Source organism: Rhopilema esculentum, chromosome 16 (genome assembly GCF_057945365.1).
Source record: "Rhopilema esculentum isolate cy_ngs chromosome 16, ASM5794536v1, whole genome shotgun sequence".
Classification (NCBI taxonomy): Eukaryota; Metazoa; Cnidaria; class Scyphozoa; order Rhizostomeae; family Rhizostomatidae; genus Rhopilema; species Rhopilema esculentum.
The window spans coordinates 119,576-137,804 of NC_142830.1; the positions used below are offsets into that span (position 1 = coordinate 119,576).

General features: G+C 36.4%; 1 protein-coding gene across 2 annotated transcripts; it reads left to right on the forward strand.

Moving 5' to 3' along the window:
• Window positions 1–2,644: 2,644 nt before the first annotated feature.
• On the forward strand, window positions 2,645–17,681 carry LOC135681998 (sorting nexin-4). 2 transcript variants are annotated; one of them, XM_065196695.2, is made up of 15 exons: window positions 2,645–2,849; window positions 7,646–7,748; window positions 8,813–8,842; window positions 9,173–9,238; window positions 9,967–10,038; window positions 10,327–10,374; window positions 10,553–10,611; window positions 11,189–11,261; window positions 11,655–11,716; window positions 13,620–13,685; window positions 14,293–14,385; window positions 15,386–15,500; window positions 16,105–16,268; window positions 16,652–16,766; window positions 17,216–17,681. In XM_065196695.2, exons 1-15 carry the CDS (start codon window positions 2,707–2,709, stop codon window positions 17,261–17,263), a joined length of 1,257 nt encoding a protein of 418 aa, XP_065052767.1. In that variant the 5' UTR covers window positions 2,645–2,706; the 3' UTR covers window positions 17,264–17,681. The 2 variants fall into 2 exon arrangements, with proteins under 2 accessions (XP_065052767.1, XP_065052766.1); XM_065196694.2 differs by having other exon boundaries at window positions 2,646–2,849; window positions 9,161–9,238.
• Window positions 17,682–18,229: the final 548 nt, after the last annotated feature.

Below are 18,229 nucleotides of genomic sequence, written 5' to 3' on the forward strand. Positions count from 1 at the left end.
ATACGCTGAAAATCTAAAAGAATCTAAACAAAAAATGAAGAGCTTGTTTACTAATAACCTTCAATAAAATCCTAAATTGCTAACTGTTACAGAACACTCACGACTCAAATTACCAAAAGGACCTGAACAGTGTCTTATTACTCTTTTTGTTCTGTCCCGAAGTCAGTTCTCAGTGTTCTTCACAACATCACATACATAAGATCAACTACCACTGAAGATGTGAAGTTCTACGAATCACCTATAACATTTCTTCTATAGAACATGTTTTACCTGTAATTAAGTAACGAGGAAAGACCGAAATGCCGCGAGCCCCCCAAAAAACTTAAATAGCATAAGTAAAATACTTTTATTTTGCAAATTATGCCTGTTGTTGCATCTATCTTTAAGGGCTGGCTTCCAAAACAACAAGTTGTATCTCGGTCTTTCGTAAAGAGCTACTTTTTCGAGGGGATGTGACGCCCCCTCTAACCCCTCGCTCACAACCGTCTTAAAAGGAATGTCTGTGCATTGGTGCCTAGACCGTTAGAATTTGGCAATTAGAATATTGAATGTATATATGAATTCGATATTCTTATACACTTATTTTTTCGAAATATTCAATGTCCGTTGCAACCTATATTCAGAACGATATCAAGATGGGCGTAGCACAATGTTAACATATCAGTAGAAGCTACAGAACCACACAGTCCACAGTTGTGTAGCATCGCCCAGTGTGATCATCTGGGTTTCGTATTACACTATATTTTCTCGGTTTCATGACGAGTGGTCCTTGTTGTTTTGTATGTTCTTTTCTCACAAACTGCTTAGCAACATTAACATCAACGACCTTTGTATTGTGACGTAACTTAGGAAAGCTGCTCTTTGCCGACTTCAGGCTGTTCCTCATTTTGCCGACTGAATGTAATTTTTTACTTGATTTGCCGACTGAGATCTGGCCAGGGCCTGGCCATGGTCCCTCGCACTTTTCTGTGAAGCAAGAAGTTTTAAAACTGCAATAAAAGGGGAAAAGGCTTTGGCCCTCTATTTTTGCTAGCCTTGGCCCTCTATTTTTGCTAGCCTTGGCCCCCCAATTTCAAATTCGTTGCGTAGGCCCTGACAAGCATTAACATACAGTAAATAGAAAGTTTGGACATTTAGCACACTTTGAATTTTTCACAGTTTTGACCCTTTGATAGAATATTTGACAAGCCAATAAAATAATAACGGACTAACGGACCCTCCAACCCCAAAGATCTTATCTGACATCGGGACAAGCCCTTGATAGAGAAACTACCCGAAGCGGCACGGTTTGCCGCTGAAGGAAAGGAATATTTTCGAGTTTTGATGATTCTAACTCGGTGAAAAATGCATTGTTCTAAGCAATTTTTACTAAAGCAATTCTCCTAATCGTACTGAAAATTCGTTTATTTTTGCGAACAGATTGTGCAGCAAGAAATCAAGCATTTAGTACCAACAAGAAATCTCGAAATCATTGGCGTCTGTAGAAAATGCCATGCAAGTGAGGGTGCCAGGACAGAAAAGGTGGTAATATCAAAAGAGTGGGACTGATAAGCTCCTCCAGTTAGCGTTTGCTTCCTTCTTTCTCTTCTTCATCTGACGTGCTGTGGGTGTGTCTATTGCGTCATTATTGGCCTCATCTAGACCAGGCTCGTCCAACGCGTGGCCCGTGATGTTGCCTATGTGGCCCGCGCTTGGGTCAAAGTTGATAAAGAACTGCATTGTATTTATTCAAGTTGTAAGAGAGAAATTGATTCATATTATTTACGAGATTATTCGTTCATGTTATTTACGCGCACGTACACTTGGCGACTTCCAGTTCAACGCAGGGAACCCAACCCTCTATTCTGTGCCCAAACTATGAACACGCCGCGCTTGTTTAAAAGCCATGTTTCTAAAAAGCGGGGAAGAGGGGGAGATAGTGAACTTGATAAACGCAATTCAAATTATCGCGGATAACCAATTTTTCCGTAGCTAAGCAAATGACTTTGTTATGTGTTTGATTTTGTTTGAAAAAATGGCAGTGCGGAAGGAATACGATATTACTAGGCATAATAACTAAGCATTCATCTCATGATAAGTTGGAAGGCCAGTTATATGTTCATGACTTAGAAGTTTATAGTCAAAAATCTCTAAAGAAACCATATTTTTCCAGTTCGGATTGTGCCACAAAAGTAAACATGCCGTGATTTACTTTTCTTCTTGGGAGCACATACAAATATAGTAAATAAAAATTGTTAAAACTGATGGCAGAAGCAGATTAAGACCTGGCTCGAAAGGGAATGATTGCGAACTGTTCCAGTGGTGCTCAAAATTTTTGAACAAACGGGAAATGAACAGTTCAGACGGGAACGGAAAATTGCAAACGTACCCATGCACACAAATTCTACCCTACTACAAAACATCTTTCCTACCCCGGGTTGTAAACGACCCCGGGAACGCTTTACGCTCCTCTTCTTTCCCGGATTCTTACAATCAGGTCTTCTTTGAAGACTAGAATAAGATAAACTTATTTCCTAACATTACCAACTGAAAAAAATACACAGCAGCAGCACTTCATCCGACGACTTATTGGTTTAATTTTGCATATGTAGTAATATTCGAAACGTAATAGATATATTGTATATGTCAAACAACAACAACAACCTACTGAAAGGTATTAGACGATGCCAATTCTTGTTGAAGCCAAATTCTTAGCTACATTTCAAGATGGCTACAAGAAGGAATGCGAAAAAGTTGTACTTTCCCGACGGTGCTCTTCTCAATGCTATGGAAGTAGCTGTTGTCGAGTCTGAGAGAAGAAAGACTGAAATAATGAAAGAGCCGTATACTGTGTACCTTGTCGAAACAAGGTGAGACTTGCTTAGTTTCGTAAACCTTGTTTTTATCTCGACGTGTTAAAGATTGCAAAACAGATGGAGTGCTGCAGTTCGCAAGTTTGTGCACTTGTTGCCGTTTCAATGTCCTCTATAAGCTGCATTAAATCACTTACTAAGGGTTGTTGCTTCTCCTGCTTTCGCCAAATGACTGCCAGAGTTTAAGGGCATCATCTTTCTACCGAAGAAGCCTAAGATCTAAGTCTAAGATAACACGATATGTCTTGTAACTGCTAGGCAACTTGAAACTGAGCATGTTACAGGGTTGCGTGTTAAGAAACCTGATTTTTTACTATTTCTTGAAAGGAACCAATGAGTAAAACCAGGTAAAGGGCAGAAAAGAAATGTAAATACGTAGCATGGAATCTAAAAATGAAAGACTGACCTGTTACTTTGATTCAGCAAGGAAATATCAACAATAGCTGTTTTGTGTGAACAAAGAAAAGTTCATGATAGCAGGCTACTCGAGGGATGGAATTCTTGCGGCAAAAAATTGATAAAAATCTAGCGAATTAGAAACACTGCAATGCAACGAGATTGAACAACAACAAATACACGTAAATCAGAGAGCCAAAAGCTCTGATGAAGCCCTGTATGCTGGGGCAAAATATCAGCCTTCTCTGATTTAGGTGTATTTGTTGTTGCTCATTCTCATCACATTGAAGTGTTTGTTATTTGCTACAATAGTTGTTCTGAAGTCAATTCAAAAGGAATCCATATGGAGCAAAACCGAAATTTTGAAATTCGAAGTATCATCAGGGGATGGCATGACCCTGAACACCCCAAACATAGTCTGCCTTTGGGGTATGTCTGTGGGCCTCATCAGTGCTGTGCCCTCCAAACATAAGCCTTGAACAGTTAATTTCCTGACACTCCTTCAGAAATGATTTAATTTGCACCCCTGCTAACAGTACAGTTGTTTTGCCTGGATAACACATTACCAAAGGGGCACAAAGATGTGCCCTGAAGTGAGATTGCACCTTGAGGATGCACCCTCAGAAAATTTTGAGTTTGAAGATGTCTTCTTTCTCTCTGCTGGTCTCCTAGGGACCTAATTAGCTGACCCTTAACAAGCTTTTGCACCCCTACAAAATAGTCAGCGGGAAGGGCTTAGTATGACAGTTTTTGACAAGATGTCTCACAAACACAGTCATTTCAAGCATGTTTATCTCATGGAAACCTTTTTCTTATTGTTATTTCATGCACAAAGAAGGTTTTTGTAAATTTTCTGCTATAGTTAATTCAGTGTGCAATTTCAAGTTTTGGTATGCAGAACTACACTGACTTGACACACAAATCTGCCATACTCCACAGACTGGCCTAAGCGGGAACAGAAGTGTCATGTTACCCAATTATCTTAGTGATGTCTAATAGACTAAGACTTAAGGAGACTTCCTTGTTGCACATCCTTGACATGAATCATGAGCCATGGATTTTGGGCCTAGGGGAAAATGTAGAAACATATGTATCCAGGGCTAAAAGACTGGAGTATTATGGAGTGTTTCAAATGTCTAGGCTCTTTTGTTTAACAATTCATTCTTTCTGATCATTCTTTCTGTTTTACCATATTTATGCATACCTCACTGTCTTCCCCAGAAGGAGTACCAAGAGACTTCAGAGAACATTGCATCTTTTGCTATTAAGTGTACTTATTTCTCTGAGCCTATGCTCATAGCCTGATAACGAAATCCTCACCTTGGAAACGCAAAAAGGCATTTCAGTTTCATTTCAAAATTATTTACCAAAGGTTGAAATTCAATACAAATACTGTTTTACAATTGGCTCTGCAAAAAACTTCATACATAATATAAGAATTATAAACCACAAATTTACAATAAAACAAGCACACTTAACAGATTAAAAACAGACAAAAATTAAAAATGTAGAAGATGTGTTTATGAATAATAAAGTTTCAACATAGTGATGCCCCTTATGTACATAAAGATAACTTTTCTTGAGTTTGGATCTGAAGGCATTAGTTGAAAAAACCATTTTGTATCCAAATTAAGAATGTTTAAGAGACTGACCCCACGATAGGCAAATGAAATCTGGTCATTGCCAGTTCTCTTGGATGCTGTCCAGAGAGCCTAGAACGAAAAGGTTCTCCAATCAAGACATTGAGGTGCAAAAGAGTTCAGAGGTTTATAAACTGTAGAGCCTGTTTCTTTATCAATCAATTTTTGAGGGCTGACCAAATTTCTGAAGCAAAAGGAACTGCAGATGCATCAAAAAGGCTACATGTTACTATTCTGACGACTTTATTCTGTATTTTTCAAGCACATATAGTTTGGGAGCACAGCAAGAGGCTCAGACAGAACAACAGTAGCTTAAGTGTGGCTCTGTTATGTTTCTATATAAATCAACCAAAATGTCAGTTTGGACAAAATTACAGGCATACTTTGAAAGGCCAATTGCTTTGGAGATTTTATTTTGAACTGTGCTAATGTGGCTTTCCCAGCTAAAGCAATAATCAGTCATTGTCTCGTTTACCAGCTGGATTTCTTCACCTGTGGATTTCCTCATACTTTAGAAAAATGAAGTGTGCTTAGATTGTTCTTCAGTTTCTTAAGTTTTGGCTTAGAACCAATTATCACAGCCTCAGTTTTAACAAAATTAAGGGAAAGCTGTATAGACATCTTTCCATGCGTGAGAGCTCCTCGTTGATAACAAGGTCCAGATCTCCATACCTAGTTGCCTTTGTCTTCTCATCAAGGTATTGCTATAATTGATCTTATATAAGCCCTTCGAATAGTCTTGGCATGACTGGTAGAACAGATATAGGCCTCCAATTTGACCAGTCATTAACTTCACTGTCTTTCAAGATAGGGGCCACACAAGCTATTTTCTAATATTCTGGGAAAGACCCTAAAAATATGTAAATATTAAAAATGTCACAGACAGAATGACATATCACAGGAAATGCAATTTAAAGGTTACTCCAAATGTCTTCAGATGCAAACAATTACGAATTTCATATTACCCAGAGCTCTGTCAATTGTAAGTTTCCTGAAACTGGAGGCAAGCGCTATGCTAGCCGAGTCTGCTTTTTTGCCAAAATAATAAGAAACGAGGTCCTTAGCATAATTTTAGTATCAGCAAAGCAAAGTTCAAATGTTTATCTTTGTGTAATCAGGTGTCAATATAAAATATCCAAGATAATATTGACTGAGAAAAAAAGGAATTGTTGACTTTTTGGCTTTTGTATTCCTTTTTTCAAATCTACCTTTGTGTGGGGATGAGAAAAATGTGAATGAAATATGTCGCTATTATTCTTAAATGATTGATATAACGTCTTGGTCATTCAGAATATTATCTGAAAAAAAAATATTTCTAACCCATTCCTCTTGAAAATTCCAAGATTTTTCCCCAGACTTTCTGCCAAAAATTTTTCCAAGGAAAATCCAATCAACATGTGATCTCGGATAAAATCCCAAATTTGGCAACCCTGAAAACACAAAAAATGCTTAGAATGCAATCTTATCCATCTTAGGAAAATTTCTCCACGGAACCCCAGGCTCTCCCTCCCAGAAAAGACGATTCAATTTCATGTGCATTACAGGGATTTGGCCAGTCTACCTGTAATCTTCCGGACCATTGAAAATGGGATATAATACACTTCAATTACGCCTCCGCTTCCGAAATGAGAACACCTCCCCATAAAGCATTCTTTTAGATAATTGACTGAGATTATTTGGTTGACAGGAATGTGCCACCATGATTCAGCTCAGTAGTACATTGATAGTAAGAATCATAGTGAAAAACTATCCAATAAAGACTGCAAGCAGCGCTTCTGATGTTCCATTTATCACACCCATATTCCTATATTGTGGCATTGCAACCTTAAAGTCCTACTCTTGTTAAAAATCATTGCCGTTTATGTTGATTCATCACCTTCATTAACCAATTATCACCACGGCTCAACAAATCTCTTTTTGGAGGAGGCAGTGGCGGCTCCAGCCTGGGATAAGTGGGGAGACAAAAGGTGTGTCAGGGACAACGCCCTTTTGGACCACGCCCTTTCCCCCTGTTTGAAATTTTTTCTTCAGGAGGAAACACCTGTTGTCTCCCAAGAAATGTAATTTACATGAGACGATCTAGATAACGTACATACCCCCCCCCCTGAAGTTTTCTTATCAGGTTTGCAAAAATCTCAAGGACCAACTTTCTGAAAAAGTGGGGGGGGACTAGTCCCCCCCATTCCCCCCGTGGCTCCGCCACTGGGGGGAGGTACGATGTCGCACAGGGGTCATGCGGACAAGTATCACACATGTAGTCATTTAATCTCAAAATCAATACCTTGTGACTTTTAAAAAGACAATGATACTTTTCGTTAACATTTTGCCAGTTAAATTGAAATGAAAAATTTTTGCCTGTAAGTCACATTTTCATCATTCAGTGCAGACTTTTCTGAAAAATTTGGAAAAACTTTTATGCAAAATTTGCAAGAAGGGTGCGTGCTTGAATGAATTTTGTTTGCTAAAGGTCTGAGATGTTTGAGATGGATTTAAAACTAACGTCGGCATTGCGTTATAAAGGTCCTTGGATCTGTCGAGGACGCGAATCTCTTCATGTTTGTTTTAGGCAATATGCTTACATCGTACACCATTTCAACTATATTCATCCTTCAGTGCTCATATTTTAGCTAGCAGCAAAACCATATACTTTTCTTTCTGTGCAAAGTTTTGTCTAACTTTCTAAGTTAATATGTTTCTTTATCTTCGTTATTATGCAACCAAATCAATGTATTGTTAAGTAATGCCTCTGTTTTCCAGGCCGATTGATTCAAGTTTTAGTGGCGAAACGGGATCAGCTCTTTGGAGAAGATACAGTGAATTTGAACTTCTAAGAAATTACCTTATGACAGTGTATCCATTTGTAAGTAAACAATATCTGCTTTGTCCTTTTTTCTTTTATGTATTTTCCTTTCGCAGTGGCCTTTTCTTTAATTTTTTCATTAACAGGCCTTGTCAGTTATCAACTGGTTTTATGAAATGTATTTCTGTTGAGTTCGTATTTTGTTACGATAAAGCTCCTTACACATAAAAACATGACTTTTTATATGCTCACCCCTTTTGCAGCCGCATTGCACAATAGATAAAAACACAAGTAAACTCTAAGCAAATTTTAGTTTTTTCATCTAAAGTTAACTGTTTGAAAGTCCAACAGGGAAACGTAAGCATGCTGTTGGCTTCATTGTTCCAGGAAAGCTTCGAGCTATGACAATGGACGCTAGATGAGCAAACGTTTTAAATGAGTAAAATTTTTAGCAGGAAGGGCGATTTTTCTGGGGAGGGGCACTTTTAAAGAAAATGCGGTATACTGGATTGTCTAGATATCAACGTTGTTTTCAAAGAATAAAAGTATTATAGACAATCATAAGTATTTCTTTAAGTACTGTTTTGATCATGCTGATTGTGTGAAGATTTATCCTACAACTGCATTAGCTGAAAATTAACAGAAAGGGCTCTTACAATTGTGGAACTGCCAAACTGCCAGATTGTAAAATGAAAATGTTATTTCTTGTACAGCAAGGTCATTTTTTTAATGTTAGATATTTTAAACCCTGTTTTCCTAAAGGTAGGAAATCTTATCTCCTGCAGGCAAAATGAACTCACTAGGTCTCTTGTCACTTTCTATCACTTTCTTCACTAGGTCTCTGGGGGGCTCAGAGAACACCAAGTGCTCACAAAACCCCATTAAATTTGCCTGTTTTCTAATTTGCATTCATTTCTCCACATGTTTGCCAAGAACAAGTGCTCTTCTTCATATGTTCACTTTTCGAACATCACCTGACAAGTTTTTTTATCTTTGATCTTGTAACGCTTAACTAGGGCATTGTTTTAAGTGTAAATATGGATTAACTGTAAATTTTTAAATGTTTAAAGCTATCCTGAAGCTCTTCAGAAATTTTTTAATTATCGCACATTATTTTTTTGCAGATTGTGATGCCACCACTTCCAGAGAAAAGGGTTTGGCTTTTCATTTCAACAAGACTACAATGAATTTACTTCAGTTTATTTTAATTTTTACCGGCTTTTTCTTTTGTATTTCCAGAGATGCTTTTACATTTCTTTGTTTGTTTCTTGATTTTTACAATTAACTGTTTGAATGACTTTGATACTATTTACATAAAATATTTCCAGGATCAAGACATGCCTTTTTATGGAATTACCAATGGTTTGAGTCAATTTTTTAATTTGATTATGATTATATTTTTAAAGCAGGCGTCTAAGGTTTCGGTTTTTCACAAGCCCCGTTAATGAAGTAACAGATGTAATTTTCCGTAGATCAATATGCAGAAGCTGCAGCTTGCAACCGATAAATTTGATCCTGAATTCATCGAACGAAGGCGACAAGGACTTGAGGTGAGTCAGGAGCCACCTTCACTGGGTTGAAAGAATGAATGGTAGTAGAAGGAGAGTCGATTTTTGTGAGTTGCTGGCGGCTAAGGCGATGTATTGTCAGCCTAAAAGCAAGGACCTCCAGAGTTGCTATTCTTGAGACCCTAAGACATGGCTCGCTATGTATGATATCTCTGTTGTTGATTAACACTGCTTATAGCAAGATGGGTTTTACTAACGAAATGAAAGAGTTCAAAGAAACAGAAAAGATAGCGCATATGAAAACTGGGATCCGCTTGTTGTAATTCAGTCATAAGTTATGTACTTTTACAAACAATGAATCGTTATTTGGAAGAAGGAGCCAGTTGAAGAAAACAATTCATTTTAGAAGGATTTGATATATTGAATTTTATATGAGAGATGTTTTGAGAAGGAAAGTTTAAGAACCAATGAATGCCCTCTGCTTTCTCTTGTCCAAGTGGATTTTTCAAGAAAGATTGATATTCAAACATTACTGTTATTATAAAATTATAGCATGATTAAGTTCTTTAAATGTTGTTAGATATTAGAGGGTTTTTAGAGATCTTCAGATTTTTAGCTACAACGGTTCACTGGTCGTTCGAATTTTATAGTATCATATTTGACGGTTGAAAAATCATTACGGTTGAAAAAGTATTAGCAGCTTGGGGGTTGGAACAGTCTTCCCACTTTGAATGCTAAAACTGACACTTTTTACATTTTCCTTTTTTTAGTGCTTCCTCCTGCGCTTAGCTTCACATCCTACCATATCACAAGACAAGATGTTCGTCGGCTTTTTGAATCAGGTTTGAACCTTTCACATCAGCCATGATAAAAGTGCTGTATCTTCACTTGTTTGCTCTTTCGATGCTCCAATAGTATGAATCATGCCTCGTGCGTTAAATTTTGCTACACGAGAAGAACCCGTCTCTTCTTGACAAAGGCCAGGGTCCAGAGCTTGTAGACTGCTTGACTTGTGGTTTGTATCATATTTCAGTTTTGTTGAGGCTGCAACCCTTTCTGAGGCACTTCTCCTTAAATAAGTGAATAATCTTTAATATCTTTACTCAGTATCATACTTTTCTCTGCACTAGGAAATGAACTGGAAAGAAGCAGTTGTTGCAACGGGATTTCAGTCCAAGGTACGTTTGCCAATGCTTGGTAATAATTATGATTATTGTAATAAATGTTCGTGTTGTTGATCTATTTGAAATAATAATTGATACGTTGCTAGAATTTTTCTCTATGTTGTTTTTCACTAACCCGATTTTTCACTTTTGTAAATTATTTAACTCTAATATTCAATGCGTCGTCTTGCAGCTAAATGTTGCTCGTTGGAAGCTGATCAGTGCCACCACAAGTGTCAAAAAGCCAGACCAGTTTGTACTGCTTCTTCGCTTCGTTAAATCGGCTTCTTCCAATGTTCAACCTTAGACCTCATTATCTGAAGCAAACAAATTCTTACATCAAAACTGAAATAACCTATTAATTTTGCTTCACATGGGTAAAATTTTATTTTGTATCATTTGGTAGGCAGTCAAGGTAGCATAGCCACCAGATCTATGTTTGAGTAGGAAGTTCAGGTTATTTTTTTTGCTGCCGATAGTATTGGCAGATCAATTAAACCTTAAGCTAGGCCTATTTGACGTGACGTTCTTAGTTGAATAGCAAACGAAGGACTAATTCAGCTTATCGACCGGTTTTTCAATCAGGAAGTGAATATAAGCGGGAGAAGGGTTTCAGCAAAGAACCCATATACAAATTTCGCATAAAGCTGTGTTTTTGCTGAAACTTTAGCAAATATTTGAAATTCAAAGTCTGCCTAACCTAGAATACCCATACATTTTTCTCGACCCGGGGATATTGGCAACCATTATAACCTTTTAAATTGCTATAATCATCATGTTATCCAGGACGTTGGAAATGTACTTCCATAATCCATGCATTATTTTCCAGGCGCTTTGAAGATGTGAGGAGCTACTGTGAAAGCCTTTCTGCCAATATAAACGCTCTGATCAAACTGCAGCAGGTAGAAGTGATTTTACTGATCAATACACGACAACTTTAAAAGGCTGATTAGATGTCAAGAGAAAAATACTTTTCGCTTTATCTCCTTCCTCTCCTACATCATTGAGGGTGATAGAAACTAAAATTAAACATTAAATTTTGTGAATTACTTGTACAAACTTGGCAGTTAAGAATTATTTCTTCTAATGAAGTTCTGTTTTTATGTTCAAATAACTTTTAAAATTTATGATGTTGCTAGTCTAGTATTTTAGAGCCGTGAACATATTGGCATCGCAAAGACATTGCCTAGAGCAGGTGGTATCTTCTGTTTTAATACTACCCTTATAATACCACTGTTTTAATGTTATTCATTATCAGTATAATCTTACATTTCTAAAATTTTGTTCTGTTATAGAGAATGACTGAAAGACAGTTGATTGTTGCACAGAACCATGGTGGATATGGAAAGTTGCTCAGGTGCTCTATCTTAATTGTTCTATGCCCTACTCTAAACTTTACTATATACTATCAGCTTTATACTATATACTATATATTATATACTATATACTATATACTATATTCTGTATTCACTATATACTGTATATACTTTATACTATATTCTATATACTATAAACTATATACTATGTACTATATACTATATACTATATACTATACACTGGGGTCACAAAAGTATTGAAACGGTGTTAAAAATGGTGGCTCACAGAAGTATCGGGCCTAAGCCGACAGGTTTTTGAAACAGAAGTTCAGCACGAAGGTGTTTTTGTAACGAACGCTTTCGCCACGAAATGTTTTCCCTTATTCCATTGGCTTTTGTATGAAAATAAATTTGAAAGACTACCTTATTGTTTTGTGGGTGAGTAGTCAGGGAAACATTGGACCTTTGCTTAAAAAAATTTCTGGAAAATATTTTTGAAGGGTTCATAGAAAAATGCCTCAAAATACAGACAATACTTAATAAGTATAAGATAATCTAATTATACTTGAAACTAAATACGTGCACCTTTGTTCCGACTTTAAATATATTACCGAGAAGATCATTTTGGCTGAGAAATCAGGTTTTAGGCTATTAAAAGTGATATCATATAAACAATTTCTAAAGCTTTCGTTTAGTGATCAAAATAGTTTTCTTGCTAAATAACATGCTTTGTTATGCTATGATGCTTTGGGTGTAGATGATTCTTTTCGTTAATATCAAAAGCATAATAAACCTTGAACGTTTTGCTTCAGTTTTTTTATTGTCATGTGCTTAGGTAATGAGCAAATCAGAATTCAAGATAAAGAAGTCATTAACATCAAATGTAGAGCAACTCACCGTGTGTCAGTATTGAAACTTTAAAATTAAAGTGTTCTGCTAACGTCACTTTCTCAGTTATAATTTTTTCGTGAAAAAGAAGCTTTAAGCAGTTCGCTTCAAATTTTAACATTTCTCGTTCACGTTTCTTCAAAAAAGTAACACTTCGTGGTCATCTTTCATGAATACTCAGATAATATTTTACAGAATTTTGTTTAAGGAATGCTTCAAAGTTTTGCTGAATTTTCCCTCTCAAAACAGCAAACCAATCATCAAATTTTCTTTAAACCGAAAGTCGAAGGAATGGCGAAAGCATTTTCCCAACATATCATATCGTTTCCAAGCCCCTTCACCTCATAATTCTGATTTTGAAATTGGTCGGCTTAGGCCCGTGGTCACTGTGAGCTGCCATTTTGACTTACCGTTTCTATACTTTTGCGACCCCGTTTCTATACTACATACTATATTCTATATACTATATACAAATTCTATATACTATATACAAAATGAAATATACCCTATACCAAATACTATATACTATATACTATCTACTATCTACTATCTACTATATACACTCCGGTTCGAAAAGTATTGCACCCCCACCACAAAAGGGCAGCATTGCCGCCAATTTCTTTTAGCAAACCGAAATTCAAATAGCTATAGGAAGTTAAATAAATGTTTTAAGATATCTGTTTGGGTGGAAAATAATGGAAAGTTTATCAAGGAATAGTAATGAAAATAAAAAATAAAAAAATACGCTTGATATTTTTTTATTTCTAAGCCATGTCGACCACTGCGAAAACATGAAAAACGAGCTATGATGATAGAAGTACCTGTAAAATAATTGCAATTAAAAATATTTTTCTCAGCACAAACTTGTAAGATTTCATTAAGGCGAACTCGTAGATACTCACCTTTTGGTTGGGTGCCCGAAACTCTTCATTTCCCTGTCTGATATTAAAGAATTATATAATATAATATATTATATATACTATATACTATATACTAAAATATATACTAAGATTTCTTGGTAAGTTTGCTTAAGACGTCGTTCCTTGACTCTTTTAGTGAATGGAGTGGTATAGAGAATGAAATGGCCGATGGTTTACAAATGGGTGGTCACCACATCGACAGGTCTGTACATTTGTGCCAGAATTGTTTCCTTTTTTTATGAATGGTACAATAATCTACCACTTAACGTATATTCAGAACGTATAGGTGGGATTGTTAGCAAATATTCTTTCATCAAATTCATATTATTGGACTTGCGGCTGAATTTTTGCTGATCTATTTTCCTTGAAATAAAGAACAGTTAAGTGACAAAGATTTAGTGTAAAACCCCTGAGCCTTAAAGTGATTTGCAGCTGTATCTGATTGTTTTTTTATTGTTGAAAGAAAAGATTTTGTTTTAGAATGGTTTAGTAGATAATAGATGAAGTTGAACAATTCATTGCTTACAATTATTTAGATACATGGAAGTACAATCTTTCAGTGTTTGTAGACAGTAATCACGTTAGCATGTTCCCTCTTCCTTCCTTCAAGTAAGCCCGCAGACATACCTTTGGTCGTTTGATATGATTTTTTATTGTCTGGGATTTGTGTATAAGGGGTACGGTACAAGAATAATCTGCTGCAATCGCCACAGTGTTAGGCCATGCTTTTTATCACTGTAGGATCAAGATAGTTTCTAAGATTTCAGCTCTCATGTTATCTCATCGATAAAATCTTATCTTCTTAATAGATATAACCAGCAAACTACATCAATTTTGGAAGAAGAAGGCACTGTTTATCTTGACCAGCTGAAAGAGTACCTCTTTTTCACGGAGTCGTTGAGGTAACAAGCTCAATCCACTGGATTGTCTTTCTTGCTCCTATTCTTCCATGCTACGAGGTACAGCAAGAGCCCGCAAAATGGAAGCCAGTTTGTCAGAGACTTCAGGTTGACATTTAGTGTTGCCCTCCATTACATACATTTTGTCAAAATCAGCCATAGTAAATTTATGGATTCAAACAAATTTTATATTTTAGGAACCCTTGTTAAAATTGGATGCCAATTTTTTTTATAAAGGTTTCACGCAAAAGCATTTATCTATACTTGTATGCATGCTCTGGTGATGATAACCGTATGTTCATCTCTGAACTTCGGCCGACCTGCTTGAGATTATGCTCCAAGCTTTGCGATCCAAGATTTCTGATTTTGCTTTGATCCATGCTCAGCTGAGAGCAGCTCTTGATGTGGTCAAAATACCGGATTTTCTTTTGTTGGTTAAAGTTAGAGGGAATGTCAAGTAACAAAAGCACGTTTTCTCTTGGCTTTTCCCAAAAGATTTCAGCTAATATTTCTCAAGTCCTCCACCATATTATAAGAAACCTTTCAGGCTGTTTCTCGAAAAACTCCCTTTTAATAAGAAACCAAAACAGGCTGTGTACTAGAAACTGACTTCTTTTTTGCCGGCTCCAACTGTTTTTGTAACATGTCAACTACATATGTTATGGTGTTGGTAGATTTTGTTATCATTTTAGCAAATCACAGCAACCAATAACCAGTTAGTTAATGAATACTTTCATATATTCGTCAACAATCCTGCAGCTTAGCAGCTGCTTGATTCGCAGATAAACATATTTTTGTCGTGAGAGATGCAAAGACATTGCAGCGTAACCTTGCCTTTTTTGCCAGTTGACAAATCTGATTGAACTTCTTATTGAGAAATGTAGCGACCCCCAATCATGACTTCGTTTTCAGAAGCTCTTGTGGTTCACATTTTTCACAGGGAACTGGACCACAATAGACATCAATTTTCCTTATCAATCTGTGTATTTCATTGAAATTGCAGAGCAATCGTGAAGAAACAACAGCAGAAACAATGCGAGCTGGAAAAGGCTGAAGATGCGCTAAGTGCCAAAGTAGCCCAAAGGGACGAGGTTCTTAGGCAAATCCAAGCTGAAACCGTAATTTCTATGTATATTGGATTATCTTGATGTTCATTAGTAAATTTCTACATTTTTTGGGGAAAATCTGACTGCCAGATTTCGGCTTGAAAAGCTGCTGTCAGGCAATCCTTTAACACTGGAAAACCATCTTGAAATTTGAATGTAGGTATAGCCGAACAATATAAAAACCAAAGGGTTGTTGCCGCATTCTAAGGAAAAACTATTATCATTGATCCTTACAAGGTCGGGCATTGATCTTATTGACTATATCTAAAGGTTGTTTGTACGGGTGTTTTGTCATTAGAAACAAGGCTCATTTCATGCATAGAGTTGGTTTGAAGCTCTGCTACAAACATTGGCAGTTGTATCCTGTGGTTGAAGCGTTTTACGTCTGCCTTCTTTTCAAGGAAAAGTGCAAATTTAGCTTTTCAATACTAGTAGCCTTGATTGGCGTTAAATCTGCTTTTCATCATACCTTTATTCATTGAAGTGGATCAGAAAGTTATTTTGTCTTATTTTTCCTAAAGCTTGCTTTTAGCCTATATTTTTGAATCTTTTGTTTTTGCCATTCAATTATCGTGATGCGCCGTAGTTATCTTGTTGCTAACCTTTTTTATTCAAGGGAGAGAACCCTCCGCCATCGCCTCCAGGATTTTCCTTGAAAGGAATTTCCAACATTTTGTTTGGAGCTGAGACTGTAGAGGCAAAACAAGAGAAGGCAAACGAATTGAGTAAACAAGTTGAAGAAGCTGAAGAAGCTGTCAGGGAGCGACAGGCCGAGGTCAAGTAAGATGCTTGAGGGGTTTTTTATCTTCTTAGAAAATGTTGAGAAAATGCACTTGAATTTCTAAGTATTTTTTAACAACTGCAGTGAAGTTAGTCTTGAATTATTAGGTCTAAGCAGAAGTGAAGGGACCCAATGGTCTTGAACCAAAATATTAAGTATAATAATCGCTCCTCCTTTCCAGACTATTTTTTCTACAGATAGATGTATTGAATAGTTTTAAATGCTTTCGTTTCCTTGCGCGTAATTCTATTTTCTTACTGTCTGTCATGTTCCGTTCTTTTTATCGCTTCGACAAAAATATGGAAGTTCAACTAGTTTTACTTTGCCCGGGTGTCACGTCAGTTATTTAGGTGTTCTTTAGAAATTTTTCTACTTTATTTAGCCTCTTTGTGGACAGAGCCTTGAAGGACTACGATCGATTCAAAAAGCAAAAAGTCCGTGACCTCACTGAAGTCATGCAGAATTATATAAAGATGCAAATCAAATTTTGCAAGACGGTAGATCTTTTTTGAATTTATATGTTGATATCTCGTATTCAACTAACTCGCCCTTGTCTTTTAAACAGACAAAATCGTCCTAAACCATAAATGACAGTATTTTGTTCTGATTGTTGTGATATATTTCGTTAGAATGATCGTTAGTTTAAGCGCATTTCTTCCCGAAGATAGTTATTAACCATTTTTATTGCTTTACCAAGATCTGACTAAGACTTATCGATTATGATAAATTATGTTATAATGTTTTGCTAATGTCACCGAACAGTCTATGTTGGAAGGTGATTTGTTTTGAACTTTAATGTTTAACTAAGAGGATATTAAACAAATGCAAAATAGAATGATATTGCTTCCATGAGGTTTTTCTTGATTTTTAAAGCTAGTTATATTCAAACATTCATGATGTCGAAGAGCTTGAATTAGGATGACGCATTATCTTTTTACCATTCCAGGGATTGCAGTCTTGGAAATCAGCCAAGGAGTGCTTCGCTAACATTTGAACTTAATAACTTAGGCATATGATTCTTTGTATCGATGAATAACAAAAAAAGTATTACTTTGAATTTTGGACTCAGCATCTTTTTCAATTATCTAGGATATTCGTAACCATTCATAATTTTTGTTGCAGTTGTACCTTTAATTTAGACAGAATTATCGACCAATGCAAAGATGTCTTTTGAACTTCTCCTACATCTCTGATGCTTAAGGTTTATTTTGCAATTGCTTTTCAATTTATGAAGGCGGACTTAGTTTTTTGAAAAAAGGAAAATAACTCACTTGTTATAAATTGAGGCAATTGAGGTAGCCCTTGGCAACGAAGTTGTAGTGGGTTTGTTGTTGTTGTCCACGATGATAATGTTTTTGCCAGGCTTCGCCGAGTAATTTTTTACATTCGTGTACGATGCGTCATTAAACATTGCTTTTTGTCTCTTATTTTACACAATTATACATCCTACGCATTACATTTGAAAAGAAACCTTGCAGGCACCTTTTGCAAAACAGTTTGTGCCCGCAGGTTTCAGGGAGGTCTGGTTTTGTTCACTTTCGGGTGCATCCGTAAGACACGTAAATTTTAGAAGTATTTTTCGATAGTAGGCTCACGATATGTGTCTTATTCCTAACAGACAGTGTGCTAGCTGCTATTTCCAAACCAAGTTAATATTTCTTGGGCAAAAAAGGACAGCGAATTGCTAGTTCTTCAAGTCCTATTCCGTAAAAGCCTCTTGTAACACCAGCTGCAAAAGAGCAAATCTCATGTCCTTTTTTCCAATAAGGAGCTCTCTTGCTCATTTTCTCACAAAACTTTGTTCAGACATGGACAGTTAATCTGTTGCAAACAGCTCTCAAAAAGATGAAAGTCAATGTAGAACTGCTTGATTCTTGTAAATTTTGATAAATCAAGTTTTGAAGCTACGAACTGTGTAATAAGCCCTTTTCTAAACAGTTGTTTTTTAAGCATTGCCTTG